General features: G+C 38.5%; 1 protein-coding gene across 1 annotated transcript; it reads right to left on the reverse strand.

Moving 5' to 3' along the window:
- Nucleotides 1-1,894: 1,894 nt before the first annotated feature.
- Nucleotides 1,895-14,011, reverse strand: LOC138613189 (protein-glutamine gamma-glutamyltransferase 2-like). The gene is made up of 15 exons (XM_069686805.1): nucleotides 13,996-14,011; nucleotides 11,551-11,721; nucleotides 10,091-10,321; nucleotides 9,468-9,586; nucleotides 8,929-9,057; nucleotides 8,338-8,515; nucleotides 6,718-6,853; nucleotides 6,487-6,590; nucleotides 5,479-5,621; nucleotides 5,291-5,390; nucleotides 5,050-5,195; nucleotides 4,069-4,198; nucleotides 3,777-3,937; nucleotides 3,340-3,476; nucleotides 1,895-2,275 (listed from the first exon to the last, which is right to left on the reverse strand). Exons 1-15 carry the CDS (start codon nucleotides 14,009-14,011, stop codon nucleotides 2,101-2,103), a joined length of 2,076 nt encoding a protein of 691 aa, XP_069542906.1. The 3' UTR covers nucleotides 1,895-2,100.
- Between the last annotated feature and the right edge of the window lie 4,183 nt (nucleotides 14,012-18,194).

The following is an 18,194-nucleotide window of genomic DNA, read 5'->3' on the forward strand; positions in this document are numbered from 1 at the left end:
AAAGTTTGTAAAATATGCATATCAGCACCTCCTAAATGTGCCAGATTGAGCATGTGTGTGTCTGTCAGGTCAGTAGGTGGCCTGTGTGAATTGTCACAGCAGTGTGACAGCAGAGACTTGGCGCGTCGGCTGGATCAGGAAATCTTGTTTGTTGGACGGAGGAAACTTCTGGACGGTGGTGTCAGAATGTAACCAAACCACACAAACAAGGGCTTGTCCTTCACAGCTCGCTGGGAGGGTAGAGAGGGAGACAGGCAGGGAGATAGATAGATAGAAAGCAGAGAGACAGACAGGAGTTGGTGTAACAGGTCAGCCAACAGGAAACAAATGTTATTTAAAATCTGTTTTAAACACGGTTAAGCCTCTCCTGTTCATGTTTTCTCTCCTTCCTACTCCTCCCTCAGTTTAAGGACTATGAGATGGACAGTCTGCTTTGAATACTTGGACAACTCTTAAGATGCCCTGAAAACTCAGAGATGGACACTGAGCAGAGATCTGACCCTGCCTATGTCACCAAGATGATCTCTGTGATGGTGACAATCTGTTATACGTGCTGAAGCAGCACTGATAGTTAAATAATCAATAGATCAGTGGTAGCAATAAACGACAGTGTGATGGATAGACTCTTTGAGATAAATAATGTATGTTGTGTAAATTAAAATGTTGGTGCAGTTTTTCTTGGTGATTATATGGTTGGAAGAAACTGAGGTACTTAAAGCACCATTTGTAAGAACCATTCATTTTATATATGATGCTTAATGCATTTTCACATTACTGTGTGATTTCAGTATGATGACCCCAATGAACCTCAGGACATGACTCTTGACATGAACATTTTGTACGTGGTCAAAAGCAGTTTTTAACCCTGACATGACACAAACATGGATTAACATCGTCTAGAGAGCCTTTGCTTCTTGTCTCTGGCAGATATTGGTCTGTTGTCCAGACACACTAGGACCCATCCTTTTCTTTACATGACTTAACATACATTATGTATTTGTGTAATCACCTAAATTCTGTTCATTAATTGCTTACAGAAACGTGAGCATCTAGTGTCGAGTTACGTTGGAGATTGTTTTAGCATTCAGACTTCTGACTTTCCAATTTAGCTCTGCATATCACAAACATGTTAAGTTAATCATCATTAACTTTTGATAATTACAATATTGAGGTCTTCACTTTGTACTGTTCTGAGTAGCAGCATGTGTCTTTATACCTCTGATGGTTACACTCAGCAGCTTTTAGTTGAATAACAAATGTCTTTTCAAACATCCTAAAGACCAACTGAGGAGTGTACTCTGTGAAATCTTATAGTAGCAGAAGCTTTATTTTTTATTACCAGTTTTTTTACTGCCAGTATAAGAGAGTAGATAATAATGTTCAATATAGACAACCCATAGTCAAGCTCAAACATCAATATTTAAAAGATATTAGACCAAATAAAGACTTGTGAAAAAGATATTTATTGAGAACACTTAATACGTATGTTGCATTAGCTTGGCTGTACTAAATTACTATAAAGATGCATAAATATTGAGATTAAATAGAGTGAAAGTCTCACAATTTTATTATGACTCAAATGCAACGGCAAACAGTGCAAAAATATATAAGTAACAAAAATACAACAAGAGATTTTGTGTAAAAACATACTTTCAGCAAGTAGACTTAAAAAAACACAGTGTAGTATTTGTAACCCTACATAATGACCCTCATTCACAGGGGCAGGGAGGATTAAGTGGAGAGAGAAGGAAATTCGGATTTGGCAAATAGTCAGTGTAAAAAAATACAGTATATGTAACTGGTTAGATTAGGACAAAGCGGGAAAAAAAAAATCATTCAGTGTTTACATATCTGAAATATAGAGGCAGTAACCTGTTGGGTTTCTGTGCATTATTCAAATCTGACAAATAGTGGCTTAAAGTTTTCTTGTCATCATCAGTTCCCTTCTTTTGAAGTTCCTGTTTTTCACCTACTTTGTACTCTATGACAGTTTAACATCACAACACCAGGTCAGAGCAGCTCCTCCTCTCACATCTAGGGAATGCCACGATATCTCACCATTCAAGATGTGTCCCTTTCAGTGAGTTCATTCATATGTTGTTAATGAAATCCAGTAAATAGAGGGGTGTACTTCTTGCGGACAACCACAGTGGCGACTCCCTTCACGTCCTTCAGTCTGTCAGAGTCAAAGTCCACCAGGAGCTTCCTCACCCCGGTCCGAACAGGCGAGAAGGAGAGCTTCACTGACACCTTCTGACCCGGAGAGATATCACCTCTGTAAACAGAGAGATAAAAAGGAGCGATAAATGCTTGGATATTGTGGGTCCTGTCATAAACCGAAGTGTAGAACATGTGGAATAGTTGATTAGTTGTTTTAAAATTGTCAGCCTCACTTCTATTTAAGCTCCTGTGAGTAACTTTTGGTTTGTTTTGATTTTGGCGCCCCCTGTGGACAAAGCCGTACCTCTAATCTCTTCGCTGATTTTGTCCTGTACATGTTTAAGTGGTGGTTTTTAACAAAAAATCTCATCCTGCTTTCTTTAACAGTCATATGTATCACTCACTTTAAATATTTGCCCTGGAAAATCTAAACAAAGGCAGCGTGTATAAGTAACCAATTAGATAAATAGAATACAATTTAAAATGTAAAAACGTAAAGTAATTAGAAAAATAACAATGTATAAATAAAATAAAATAAAATGAAAATTAACAAAAACAAAAAAAATCTTAATAAAATTAATACAAATACAAATTTAAAAAATTGAAAAATGGTTAAAAAATAAAATAAATAAAATATTTAAAAAAATAAAATAAAATAAAAAAATAAATTAATTAAAAAATTTGAAATTTTACCCCCTTTAATGTAATCTTCTGAATACGTTTCTATGTTGTCATGTCTATTCAGGGAATGTTGAAGAAGGGTTGTCATGCACATCACATAGGTGCAGGGCAATCAATAAACAGCAGCAAGGAAAATAAGGAAAGCTTTTCCGTACTGTGACATAATCAAGGAATAGTTGCCATCTCTGTTTGAGCCTAATTAGTTGCCCTAACACTTCATATTGCGTTTTCTAAAAGTATAAAGTGCTAGAGAACTTTGTAAGCCAGGCTTCAAAGCAGGGATATCTCTTTGTTCCAGACTTAGAATAAATAAGAATTATTTTCATTGCATTTAACATACCATACTGGATTGATAAAAATTCTGAGCTGTTGAGACTGAAGCCACAACTTTAATTTTAGTACATGTGATATATGCAATGGTTTAAAAAGTTTATAAAGTGCCTTTCATTCCTCTGCACATGCCTCATTGTTAAAATGACTCAATGACTCAGTACTTACTTGACACGGATCTCAGTGTGAGACAGTAGGCCGGCCCCCTCCACTGTGAACACGCCGCCTTTCAGAGGCACTGGGAGAGGATTGGTGAAGGACATGTAGGCGGTGACTTGTTCCCAAAGAAAAGCCTTCCCGGGTACCTGGAGAAAGAGTGTCACAGTGTCAGACAGCTTTCAGATACTCTAATGGCACATTAAAAGACAACAGTGTTATTTGATACACATATTTCACATAAAAGGAAAAAACATCAAGGATCATTTTGACATGTGAAAGTAAGGTTTCAGGGTTCTTTAAATGGTTCTTGTGGAGAAAAAACTTCAAGAATAACATGTGATATGTTTCTTAGTAGTTTAATCTCATACATAAGAAGGAGAGAAAGTTAATTGTTTCATTTTTAAAAATGATTTCATGTTCCAGGTACGACCTCCGGGCGTACCCACCTGTACAAGGAGTTCAGGCATGCTTAGTGGGATGTTTGCCACAGCCATGATTGGCTCATTCTCCCCCGGAGCCTCTAGGAGCGCCTTCACCCTGATCAGATGATGCTCAGACACACACCTGCCGTAGTCTTCATAGTGCAGACGCAGCACCTCTCTGTGGACTGAACACAAAACACAATATTAAACAGGAAACTGTAACTCATGATACACACTTTATTAATAAGAACAAGAGGAAGTGTCCAGGTAAGATACAGCAGCATAGTTGTTTTGTAGGTGTATTTGAGTCTCTAACCTTTGTGAGCTTGTACTGTCACACTGGCTGTTTGTCTCTGGCACTCCCCCCGGTGGAGAGAATTGTAAGTTACAGCCATGGCCAGCATGGTCAGCTGAGCATGAGCGTCTCTGCTTCCTTCATTCTTCACCTAAAGACAGAATAGATTCATGACTGGATATTTAATGGATGGACCCTTGTAAGTGATCACTTTGATGTCCTTTCACTAGATGTCAGAATACAAGAAGACACACAAGCTGCACCCACATGACAGCAGTCCCAGGTTCACTGAGCGTAAATGAATGTTGGGGGAGACTGGGGACAGTTGCAACATTTTTTGCATTTCTTTAAGTTGATTAGAGACTTTTTGGACAAGAAAATGTTGGTACACAAAACTTGTATCTGTCTTGCCCTTACCATTTCAAGATTAGAACATATTGTTCACAATATTTATTTGAATGGTAAATAAAGTTGTTAGATGTTGCAACTGACCACAACCCTGGGGACATTATTTATTATTTTAGTTATTATTTATTATCTTTTTTGTGCTTTTGCAACTCTGCAGCGTTGTTATCTCGAGAGGAGATATAAAAAGTGGAAATCCCGAGAGAACAACTGGAATTGACTTGTTTTCACAGGAAACAATAGAATAATTAGCAATTTTTTATTCAACATGTATTTATTAATTAAAACATGTCAATCAACCATTACAGAAAATCATGCGCTACCGAGACACACTGACTTTTGACACATGCTAACCAGGTCACTTGGAAGTCAACTAAACAAGGCTCCAACTAAGTAAGTTTTGATTAATTCTACCCTGCCTACTGGTGGTTGAAGGGTCTAACTGAGCATGTGCAATAGAGAGTGCCATCTCAGCATGTTTCTGATTCTAGAAATAAGACTTGTAACTTTTCTTTGTTGCAACCATCCTCAGTCTTCCCCTACTTATTTATCAGTTTGTCCTTCCATCCATTCAGCTACAGTCTAAACACTACATACCTCAACAAACACATCGAAGTCGGTCCCAAAAACAGGCTTAGTGTGCTTGATTGACAGTTGTAGTTGTGCTGGTTCTGCACTCTCATTGGTCGGCTCTGTGACCCGGCGCCCTGCCTTCTCATACACCTCCCTCTCCTTTTTGGAGCCTGTGAATACAAATAACAATAGCCACATTTGATTAGAGAATTAAACAATGGGAGATCATCCAGGTTACAGAAGACTTCACGACTTTCCAACTAACCTTCAGGATATTTGTACTGTAGGGTGACATCATCTCTGAAGTCACCGTAAACACTTTTGGTGCTGATGTTCCTCCCCACACTCCCCTGGTCCACTCTGATCTGTAACATTATAACAGTCATCATGTCACTGCTCTATAAATTGAGCAAATATACTGTATATAAAAAAGACAATTAAAAAGCCCATCACCTTCTGCCTTTGGCCGTCTTGTTTGATGATCCAGTGGACAATGTCAGCATTCACTTCAGCGAACACAAACGGAGCATCGTACTTAACTCCCAGATTTCCCTCCTTGATGGCCGTCACTGGACACGGGCCGCAGCAAAACTCACCTGAGGAGCAAACATTAATTTTGTCAAGCATTTCCTGCATCCTTAGATGGTGTACACAGTGCAATAAATCAAGCCTGGGATGATTTAAAGAGATACTTTAGTTAGATTATCAAGCCAGTTCACCATGTTCACACAGCGGCCATTTTCCTCTGATGTCACATGATATTTAGAATTCCAATGCTTCTTCATTGATTAGCTCATAAAAGACAATTGTGGGTTGAAAAACTCTAACAATGGGTCATATTTAAAGCTAAAAGACAGCTATGTCACAACAGCTAATGTTAGCATCGAGCCAATTCCTTGCTATTGTTATAACTTTTGGCTAGCTCACATTCAAGTTAGCTAGCAAACAGCTGCGTGAGCAAAGAATTTTCACATTTCATTTTGTATCATGTTACATTATCAAACTGTAACGTTAGCTAGGAAGTTGTTGAATGCTAACATTAGCTTGTCTTAAAGTAGCTATCCAATATGTTGTTGAATAGCAAAATATGGCCCAATATCACTACAGATTTTCACTATCTTTTAAGTTTCTGATCAGTGGGGAAGAAAAGGAAAACATTTTGTCAGATTTCCTGCAATTTTATAATTTGAGTTTAGGAAATTGGCCACCATGTGAATATGGTGAACAGGAAACACCAGCTTTAAATCCAACACAACACTATAATGACAATGACATCAAAGAGATCCAGATGTGACAGTCGTGATAAAAGTTAATAGAGATGAAAGACATCAATCAACAGACAGGATGTATCATTTTTAGTTTTCAAGGTTGATAACATGATAAATGTGAAACAGGCAGAGACAGAGAAGTGGAAGAGAGAGGTGTGAGTAACAGAGAGTGTGTTAAAAATGAGGAATGTACCATCACTCAGTTCTTGAGGGGTCGGGTCTAAAACCTGCCAACCATCATTTCCTTTGGGGAGATCATCCCTCCTCATCCAGGACTCGACCCAGCAGTGGAAGTTCCTAAAACCCAGAATACAGATGGTTCATTACTTTATATGATGAATGTCTTAATCGTGTGTGTGTGTGTGTGTGTGTGTGTGTGTGTGAGTGTGTGTGTGTGTGTGTGTGTGTGTGTGTGTGTTCCTACCAGCTACTGTCTCCCTTTTCCCTTCTGCTCTCCAGTCTTTCATTCAGCAGGAAGTCCACAGAGAGATTTCCATCCACGTCATGAGCTGAATTGAAGTTTGTGATGAGGCGTGTTGGGATTCCTAAACAGCGCAGCACTGCAGAGAAAACACACATCAGACTGGGACAATTCATTCCGTTTTTCCTTCTTACTTTATTTTTTTAACTTTGGCACTTTATACTGCTTTCAGTCTGCTGGTACTAAGGTTTAAGAATATTGTCACCAGTGCTAGTGACCAGAGCTAAGTTAGCTCGCTGGCTGAAACTATACATTTACTGCACAGATATGAGAGTGGTATCAGTCCTCTTTAATATTTTTCAAAATGTTCAATTATTCATGAAATATCTGATTAGCAATTCAAGTTTTTCTCAGTTGCATTGACAAAATTCTCCAATGACAGTTGAACTGGTCATAACACTGTAAAATCTTTCTCTCTGTCATTTCTCATACTTTGTTACCATTTGCATATGTTTTTGCACATTTAGGCAAATAACGTTATTTGTAGTATATTTCGTAATCACTTACTTTCTTTTTCACTTGAATACTTTAGTCTTCTAAATATGTTAGAATTCTTTCATTGTGTAAGTCACCACATGCAGATTGGTCCTTCTAATTGTCAAAATATGCAGAGATGCATGAATTTGCCTTGACTTTGAGTGGCAGTAAAATCTGCTTGGCAAATTAATATGATGTGCAGTGATTGCAGTTTTTGTTCTGTCCAGTGTTTTCTAAATTTTCCTCTCATTTTTCGTTATTGTATTGTGGGGTTCTGTGTTGTGTGACCATTGTAGTCATACAAATCTCAAACATTGAGTCATATTTTAAGCTAAAAGCACCATATTTCATAACCCATTAGGTACAGACAGCAAATGTTATTATCCAGCCAATTCCCAGCTAAAGTTACCAATATTTTACCATGTTAGCAAGCTAGTAAACAGAACTTTTGGCTAGTTAACATTCAAGTTAGATAACATTAAAGTTAGCTAGTTTACACTTATGTGAGCAAGGAACACATTTTATTTTGTTTCATGTGACATTATCAAACAGTAATCTTAGCTAGCTAGGAAGATGTTGAATGCTAAAAGTAGCTGTTGTCTAACAATAGCTATCAAATATGTTGCTTTTAATAAAATATGGTCCGATATCCCTCCAGTTTTTCTCCATTTCTCCAACACAATACACAAAAATGTTTTTCCTAACATAACATAGACTACTAAGTTATTTTTTGCTTTAAAACTTCTAAACCATTCAGTCGGCTTCAGATTGATAACAGTCTGGTACAGTAGGTATATAATAGTGAAAACATGAAGGACAAGATGGAAATAAGGAGATGAAGAACAAACTTCAACAACACATTTTGACCATCTTGGTTTTAGACCATGTCTAAGGAATGTGTCATTTGGGTGGCAAAACTTTATTCCATTAAAAAACTTAATTAAAATACATAAATTAAAGGTAACTTTTGCAGGTTCACTGTAGTGTTTTGCTGCATGTATTAGCTCTTTTCAGAAATGTATCTTTGGTGCAGAGAGTTTAAAACTGTTTGAGAAATCAGCCAAAGCAACATTATGAGAGCCTCACCTGAACAGGCGACGCCAGCAAACACCCAGCACTGCCCATATTTCACTGCCCTCGCCCCGGCTTTGCTCCACTGTCGGAGGATCGGCACGCTGCCGGCCCACCGATGCGGTGCCATTCCTTCTAAATACGGCTCCTCCCAGCGACCGGTCAACACACCTCTGTCTCCGTTAGAGTTCACCTGGAAAAGTGGAGACAGCATATGGAGGAGACATCTTTAAAGCTGTGAATCACTGCATGAAGCACAGGTTTCAATATGAGAACTTTTCATGTATCTCTCTGAGAATATGTGTCTGGGATTATATGTAGGGAATCAAATCAATCAAACAATACGGTAAGTATGAAGACATTTTCAACATGACATGATGAAGTGTCAGTTTCTGTTAACAAGTGTTAGAATTTTAAAATGCTACTTCTGCTGATCTTCTTTGTTTCATAAAAGAGATGCTATAATATACAGGTTTTTAGCCACACTGAATGCTTTCATGAACAGCATATTGGTTGGATCATTCAATATCATATGTGTTGCTACACTTGCAGATGTATTTTTTTCTTGCTCTGTGTGTTTCAGCAGCAAGTATAAAAGAGCGTCACCATTGCAGTGATCATCCTGCTGACATAGACGGGGTCAGATCTCAGCTCGAGGTCCCTCTCTGAGTTTTTCAGGGCATCCTTAGAGTTGTCCAAGACTTCGAAGCAGATGTCCATCACAAAGTCCTCAAACTGAGAGAGAGAGAGAGAGAGAGAGAGGAAAAAGGAGAGAAAGGGGAAGGGGAAGCTTCTTAACCATGTTTAAAACAGATTTTAAATCACATCAGTTTCCTGTTGGTCGTTCTGTCACACCAACTCCTGTCTGTCTCTCTGCTGTCTATCTATCTGCCTTTCTGTCTTCATCTCTGCCCTCCCAGCGAGCTGTGAAGGGACGAGCCCTTGTTTGTGTGGTTTGGTTACATTCTGACACCTCTGTCCAGAAGTTTCCTCCGTCCAACAAACAAGATTTCCTGATCCAGCCGATGCTCCGAATATCTGCTGTCACACTGCTGCGACAATTCACACAGGCCACCTACTGACCTGACAGACACACATGCTCAACGCATACACACAGTATTATCGTCTCTGTGTGTGTGAGTTACCTGCCCATAATTCCAGGGAATACTATTAATGTAATCCCAGGTCCCCATGAAGATAACTCCATCTTCGTTCATTACATACTCCTGGAGCTGACTCTCATCAGGGAGGTACACCACATCATCTGGTAAACACACACATAAAAGACCATCATTATACTTTCAAACACTAATGGAAAAAGAAAGGTTAATATTCATCAGTGTGAATGCAAAGATCATCTCCCGCCTGTGTGACACATTCACAAAAAACAGACTCAGACAACAATTAGAAACATCAACATAAAATCTGAATCTGAATTCTTTGAGCTTATAAGGCCTCTGATTACAAAACGAAGGCTGGAGATGCTCGAGCCTCCCATAAACACTCTGTCAGGATGAGATATGGTGACTGTGACCTTCGGTATGGTCTTCATCATGGGTGCAACAAACAGGAGAGGGGATCTGATCTGGCTCCATATGAAATTAGCCAATGTAAAGCATAGAGAAAACACATTCAGTCTGTTTTGTGACTGAAAGAAACATATTTGATTGTGACACTGAGCCCAAACTAAACACATCAGCAGCTGCATAATAAAACAGTCTGACCTCAGGAGAGAGCAGATAGCAGAGAGTGCAAGCACTATTTTTACCTTTGCACCAGGGATTGAAGAGCAGGTGGAAACTTTTTTGATCAATCTTCTCTAAAATGCGTCCGTCCGGTGACATCACCAGCACACCCAGATGATACTGGCCGATGATAGCGTCTGCTGGACTGTGCAGGGTCAGCAGCATTTCATCCTGCGCTCCCTGATGAGTAAACCACCACTTGTCTCCGGCCCCTCGCTCCGTCTGAACTTTGATCCCCGTCTTGTCCCTTTTACCTGAAGAAATGAAAAAATGTTTTAGAATTTATAAAAAAGTCAGCTACATGCTATTAACAGTGCAAGAACATCAGGCAAACCCTGGACAAGCATTATAGGGTGGATCCCCCAAAGTTGGCTATTGTTGAAATCAGCATCATGTCCCAGAGTTAAATTTGTAAAATAAGTAGGAAAATATATTATCACTATGATTTTTTGGGGGTTTTTTTGTATTATATTATTTTCTTTCAAATATATTTGATTATTTTTCTTATTGTTATTGTTATTGTTATTATTGCGATCATTATTGAAATATTATTTGTATTATTACGTGATGCTTATTCATGCCATTCGTGCCAATAAAGCTTACTGAATAGAAATGAATTAAATTGAAATATAACATTTATTACAAGAAAAGGTTTTTCAGTATTACTTGGTATCGCATCAAATAAAATTTTGTGAACCAAGAAAGAAGTTTTGAAGCTTACTGTGATCATCTAATGCATTATTTTATATTTTCAAACCAATATTTAACTTGTAGATGAGAAACTTTAGACAACAAGTTGGAAGTGTTGGTTGAAAGTGTTTGGTGAAGCTGGATGTGTTCATGATATTGAAGTCAACTTTACCCATTTTATTTTTTTTGTATATTTAAAAACGAAAAGAGTTTAAAAAAGTTATCTACAGTCTATGCAGACAGTTCAAAACAGCATCAGCACAGGTATACATAAGATAGGATAAGATAAGATAAGCCTTTAATCGTCCCACAACGGGTAAATTTACAGTGTCACCACAGCAAAGTGGATAATGCAACATTACAATAAATGGCATATAAAAATAAATAACTGAACAAGTTTATCTTAAAAAGATAATGTATACTAAAAAATATGTACAGAGCTAATAAGATAATAACTCTTTGCTAACCTTCTTTCTTTGCTTTGAAATACATATATTTACCACCCCATTGTTCTGCCGCCGTGATAAATTAAGTTTTGTAAAAACTTCTTAAAATGTAAGAATATGTTGCACATATCCGAGATAATAGTACACACATCAATCCAACTGACACAGGACAGGCTAAACATTTAGCGTAGGATTTAGTTGACTTCCGGTTCTTATTGTGTCTCAAAATTCATACGTAGCCTACTTACTGAACTGATTGTCCTTTGTATTTAATTACTCTTGCTTGTACTCATTATAACAGTAGTCCTGCCTTCTCTGTGGTGTTTTGCACATCAGGCTGGACTCACCGAGATTCAGGACCAGCTCCACGTGGTGTTTGGGGGGCAGAGAGTCAGACAGCTGCAGGGTGATGGAGAAGGGTTGACCCCTGCGGACTATCAGGCGCTGCCGATCGATCTCTCTGGTGCGGTGAAACAAGTTGTTTTCATGACTCCTCAGATCCACATCAACGATTAAACCTGTCAGGATCAACAGGGACACATTTCAAACATCAGTCTGACATAAACTCGAACTGTTCGATAACATTTGGCACAGATGGAGCTATGATGCAGAGTTTTGTTTAGAAGTGACTTTACTCAGAGTTTCGCCTTGCAATGTGTTCAAAAGTCACAAGCTGAACGTGATGATCAATTTGTCGTCAGTGAAAACAATGCACATCAACATTTTGGGCCTATTCATACGTTGTTGTTTTTTTACACAGTTGCATGAGAAGATCACAACAACTATGCACAGGGAAAATGAAGCTAGAGCTACGAGACAGGAAGCTTAGCTTAGCATAAAGACTGGACTCAGGGGTAAGAGGGATCAGCAAGCCATGATCACAAGGCAACAAAATAAATTCTTGAGTCAAATAATCCAAATAGTCTATCCTAACTTATCCTTACTTAAAATGTTTGCAAGATTAATGTTGCTCACTATATGTAGGCTGCTGTAGAATAACTGTTGTACAACCAGGCAGCAAAAAAGAAGAGATTGTACTTGAGCAGAACAGAAAGAGCATTTCTTGTTCTTTTTAAAGATTTGCAAATGTTTAAGCAAATAAAGGTAAAAAAAAGTTGTCTACAATTTGAAAAAGTTATCAGTTCTATATGTCATTGTGATCAAAATATATAAAGTATTTTTCAGTTATCACTTGCAGAATAGTCCATCTAAACTTCAGAATCTGCTGAGAGGCATGAATTTGCAGTGACATGGCCATAAAGTCTGCTAAATTGATGTATTCACTGTCAGACAGAGAGGTGCAACAGGAGGTCCAGCGACTCCCTGCACTGTAACTTTATTTTGTTTCTGTAGTACACAACTGCATATAGTAAGCCTGTGTTTTGTCACACAGTCTGCATGTTTTTATCCTGCGCAGACTGTGGACATTAAGGTTTTCAGTTACTGTATTGTAGGCTGTTGGTGATACTTACAGACACACAATATGATATACATCTTTTCCTTACATTTCATGCATGTCTAAGTGCTCTTTTACTAAACAGAGTGTTGTGAAACTCTGGACTCTTGAATTCAGCATTTAAAGTTCACTCACTTTGATACACAACTGTATTAAGTTTCTGTAAGAATTGTTACTGCAGTTATTCAGTGTTGTTGAAATCATGCAGGATGTTGGAAATCAGACGATAAAGAACACACATCCAGAGTCCATTGTCATGTTGTAAAAACATCCTTGTGATCACCTTAGGTTTAGACAATCTCAGGACATGGAGGAAAGGGGTCATGGATCAAGGAGTAGGTCTGCAGATCGTCAGGCTGGAAGAGGTGGATGAGGCCAGAATACTGAATAAACTGTTCACTATTTTGGACAATGACTCCCACCCTCTTTATAACATGCTGGACAATCTGAAGAGCAATTTTCGCAACAGACTCCTCCACCCCCGCTGTTCTACAGAAAGATACAGCAGGTCTTTCCTACCTACCTCAATCAGGCTGTACAACACATAAGCACATGCCAAACCTACAGCCACTGGATATCTTTGCCCTATTGGCTCTGCCTTTTTTGTACATCTTAAAACTTGAACGTGTCTATTTGGTTGTGTTATGTGTAATATTATCTATGTTATATTATAATACATCCTATTCTTTTGTATTATATGTTGTATATCATATAATAAATATAAATGGTATCATTGTTATTACTTAGTATCTGCATATCCCTTTGTGTCCCATTCTTAATTTCAATTGAATCATTTTTGTAAGTTGGAAAATGTTTCATTAGTTAATGTGACATTAACTAAAAATATTGAGTTATCACAACATTTACAGTAACTTCTATTTTTAATGACAATGAATTATAAGTAGCCATGAATCATTGTTTTTACAGTGTAGGGAAAACCTTTAGGATTTTGGAAATTAAGAGATGAAGAACATACTTTCAAATTGTTCTTTTGACAAACCATCTAAACATTGTTACCACCTTTTTTTTAAAACATAGTCAAAAGACACATGAAGTCAAAGTTTTGGGTGACTTTAGCAAGTTAAGTGTTTTGTTACATGTATTAGATGTATAACTATGGGAAGATGTGGAACTTTAAAAGTATACAGAAACATGCCAAAGCAATTCAGAATAACTGTATATGTAGCCTCCTTATGCCACCTCGATACCTCTCCTAGATTGGCTTGTATTAGTTGCAGGAATTAGGATGGGTCATATCACACCCAAGTGCGGAGTCCAGATCACATTTTTCACACGAGGTGTGGACAAAAAGCAGACAGACAGATAGAACACTCACCCTTGTGGTTGGCCATTGCAGATCCTCTTCCCGCTGAAGTCTCTCAAAATGTTCCTCTGAGCGTCCTCAAGTGCCTTTACACTCCGCTTTTCTCCCTTGGTATCCATCACGGTCCTGTATTTATACAGCACAGGTCCCGCCCTCCCCTCTCTCTTACACACACTTACTGACTCCACCTCACCTCCCTCGGTGACCCCTGACATCACTTACCAAAACCTTGCAGTCCTCTGTGGGTGTGCTGAGTGTGACTGATACTTTAAACTAGACACACTGGGGTCTTTGTTGCTGTATATATTGACGGGTGGATGTTGTTATGTTTGGCAGTGAGTGTGTAAAGGGCTGTGACATTAAAGGCTGTGCAATCAGTGGAGGAGTAACAGCCAGTCACGTCTTCTCTTATCAGAATCTTGCGAAAGTAAGTTATAGTGTGCTTCATTACACCAGAGCAATATGAGCATTCAGCTAAATTCCAACAGCGTTCCCACATTATTGTTGAACTATTTTATAACAGACGGAGCCTGTTTCTTATCTCTGTTAGGCAGAAATGGATAAAGCATATTAAACAAACAGTGTTTACCCTATTACTATCACAACTATGACTCTTTTCCTGTGGATGTTTAAGAGTGTGCATGTGTAAGATAAGGGTATGGTGGTATCTTCTGTCTCTTTCATGTATTATAATAATATTTACTGATCATTTCTCATCTTATAATATCTTATAATTATCTGGTACAGATATTAATGGTGCCCAAACTATGAATCCCGATGACTTTGATGAATTGCTAATGCTTACTCTAGAGCTATCATCATGTTAATATTTTAATACGGACTGTACACTGGTGTATGACCACAGAATAGCCTCAGCTGTGGGGTAGCTTTGGGGTAGACAGTAGCTCAGACGGTAGCTCGGTAACTGGAGTGGTGCCAGTTCCTTTCCTGGGCTCCATCAAGGTGTCCTTGAGCAAGGCACCAAATCCCCCTCGTGCAGCCCCCTCATTCTGACATCTCTTCATTTGTGCATGTCCATGGGATCCTGTCAGTCCATGTTTGTATTTTGGGCCTTTGTGTGTGTAGCAGTGAGTGAATGAGGGAATGAATTTCCCCTTGGGGATTAATAACGTATACCTTCCTTCCTCCTTCCTTCCTGTGCTTGGTGTTTTGCACTAATTAGCATATGATAGCATGCTGCTAACAATTTAGTAAGATGATATAAAAACAGAAAATTTTAATACAAAAATAATAGCATGCTAACATGAAAAGACAAACATTATACCAATTTAACCTCAGCATGTTAGAATTGTCATTGTAATCATCTTGGCATACTGTTTTTAGCATTGACATCAAAGAATTGCTGTTACTTGCTAGTCAAGTGATATTTCACATGGTCCTATTGTAAAGAAATTCTTGTGAGCAAGTCGTCCCACCCAGCCAAACAGGAAGGTGACCTTTAAGTCAAGTAGGAAGTTGGTCTTTGGGCCAAAAGCTATTGTTTCAAATGATGCAACACAATCTCCACATAATGTTAATTATTCTTCCTCGGAATAGCAGTGATTATGTGAGAGTAATTTCATTTGACAACAAAGTAAAGCAGCATTACACGCACTGTAACAAAAAGTACTGTTATTTCAGGCAAACCATCTTTACCTGAGCCCGACCTCACCTCCTCTTTCATTCTCATTAAGTATTCTGCAATGTTATTACTCAAACTGGCCTTCAGTCAAAGCTGATAGAAGTATTCCTCCACCACTTTCAATATATTAAAATGACTTTGGGTATAACGGTTGGAGATTCCTTTTGTTTCTCTAGATAGCAGATAGCAGATTGAAGCATTTATGTTTTTTCTCAGCTACATACACAATACAGGTCAGAATAGTTCTTTCAGATTGCTTAATCTTACAAAATTGCTTCAGTGAACATTCATTGCACTCTAATGTATTGGTAAAATTCAATATTGAGAAGGTGTTCAGTCTACTTTGTGAATATTGTAGCATTTAGTGGCTAAAGACCGAGATGTTTACCTCAGGAGTTTGTGAAAACAACATCAGAGATAAATTGAGAGAGAAGATCAGATTTAATATTGTCAGGTGGACAAAAACATGACCCCAAATGAATGCTAATGATGCTCCATGTCTGCTAAAAACAGGGTCAAATCACAAACATCTATACCTCCATCAAACAGGTGCATTATAAGAAGATCTTTATCATGTGTTTTATGGTCCCTATCGGAATGTCATTCTGCTGTTCATAAAATAGTTTTCTTAGCTAGTTTGCCATACAGGTGGAAGAAGGAGACAAGGAAATCCAGCTTTCACCAACTTCGTCATTGCATGGCACCGCATGATGCCACAAGACGTTTTGTAACTGAGCCCGAGAGACACAGAGCACATTGGCAACTGCAGGAGACTTAACAATTATATACCCAACTTAAAGATATAAGATTGAGATGGAAATGAAATTTCCCCTAGACTATATTATGACAAATAACTATTACTTTAAAAAACATTTCATAATTTTCATAATAAATTTCATAAAATCTATCTACCCTCTGTGCAGGCAGGTGTTTAAACTTGATTAACCTGCAGACTGAGACAAACAGAATCTGTTGGTGTGACTCGAGAGCTTACTGCGAGGTGCTACATACCTCCGCACCCACAGCATAGCTGGTGATTGCAGCTGTTTTGTCTCACTCAGAGCTGATACCAGGAAGATAATGAGGTCTGTGACAGACTGATAAAATTAAAAATAAACACATTCACAAGGAGCAGAGTACAATAAACAGATGGAATACTCAAGCACCCAGTCCACACAGAAACAGACAGGATTGTCACTCCTGTGCTATTAGTATGACGTACACTGACATATTATGTGTTTTATTTACTCACTCACACTTTCACTCATCACGTCATGACCCTGCAGGTGACTCAGGGTCATGCACACATCCACATGGCTTCACTACTCATTGCAGATTGCATCTTTCACCTGGCTCATCACTACTCCTCTGCCTCTACTGTTAACAGGACCTGAAGACAACACCTCCCTGTGCTGCTTAAATGCACTCTCATGTGATTATTTTCTTCTGTGAGTAAGAAAGGGGACTTTCAGACACAGATGTGAGACAGGGTCAGAACTGACGCAGCAGTAGCTGACTTATACTCTATTTACTCCGTAGTGTGGCTCAAGCTCCAAAAAGCATGCTAAGCTTCCTATAATGCAGCTCCATAGCATTCCTCTCTGCATATTAAACTACCACATCTGTTAACAAGCCAGTCCTGAGATACCTGGCTGAAGTCCCTTTAATAATTTTCTCAGACAGAGAAACTGCAGTACACTCTGTGAATAGTAAACTTACTCTGAAATGTAGTATCAGTGCTGTGCATATATTACAGGAAGTGTTTCTATCTGCCAGTAGAAACACTTCTTGTGACACAACAGCCACAGATTGGACGGTGACATTAAGCAGACATTAAGAGCAAACATTTTGCAGAGTAAATATCTGCCTGGTCGGGAGTGTATCTGGATGAACAGGAAACAGAATTTTTATCTGTGTGATGCTGAGCCGTGGAATGCTGGGACAGTCATGTTTCGGGAAAACGAGGTCTCTGACTGACCTCAGCCTCCCGATCACACCACAGTGTTAACAGAGTGACACACTGATGGGCACTCAGCCTCTGTGTGTGTATGTGTGTGTCACAGAGGCAAAATATACAGAAATGTAAACAGTATGGCACATGAGGAAGCGAAAGGCTTGTCCTCCAACATGGTTCCTGGACTGACAGTTTTTAGACATCATGTGCAGGGCGGCTCAAAAGGAGTGAAGGGTCCTGTGCAAACTTGCTATAAGGGGCCCTTTTCACTTACGTGCATTAACCACAGTGAAACAACTGTGGCCATTTAAGCTGATGCTACACTGTGTTGCACACACACTGCCGAAATGCATTTATATTGTGTTACATGAAGGTTCCTAACCTACATGGACATAAAATATTATAATATTCAGTTATGTAATCGCAAACATGTAACTGTTTACTTGTGCACAACTTACGAAATGTTGTGAAAAATTTCATATTACTCATTATATTACTTTGAGTTTAACTGTTTTTTGAGAATTGAACCAAAGCTGAGAATTACTGTTTATACTCGAGGGAGTAGCCTCAAACACAGCAGCTAAATTGCCGCGATATGAGACAATAATACTTTGT

This window comes from Semicossyphus pulcher, unplaced genomic scaffold (assembly GCF_022749685.1).
Source record: "Semicossyphus pulcher isolate SPU_LCO1_2020_fin unplaced genomic scaffold, fSemPul1.0.p SCAF_8, whole genome shotgun sequence".
NCBI classification, from domain to species: Eukaryota; Metazoa; Chordata; class Actinopteri; order Labriformes; family Labridae; genus Semicossyphus; species Semicossyphus pulcher.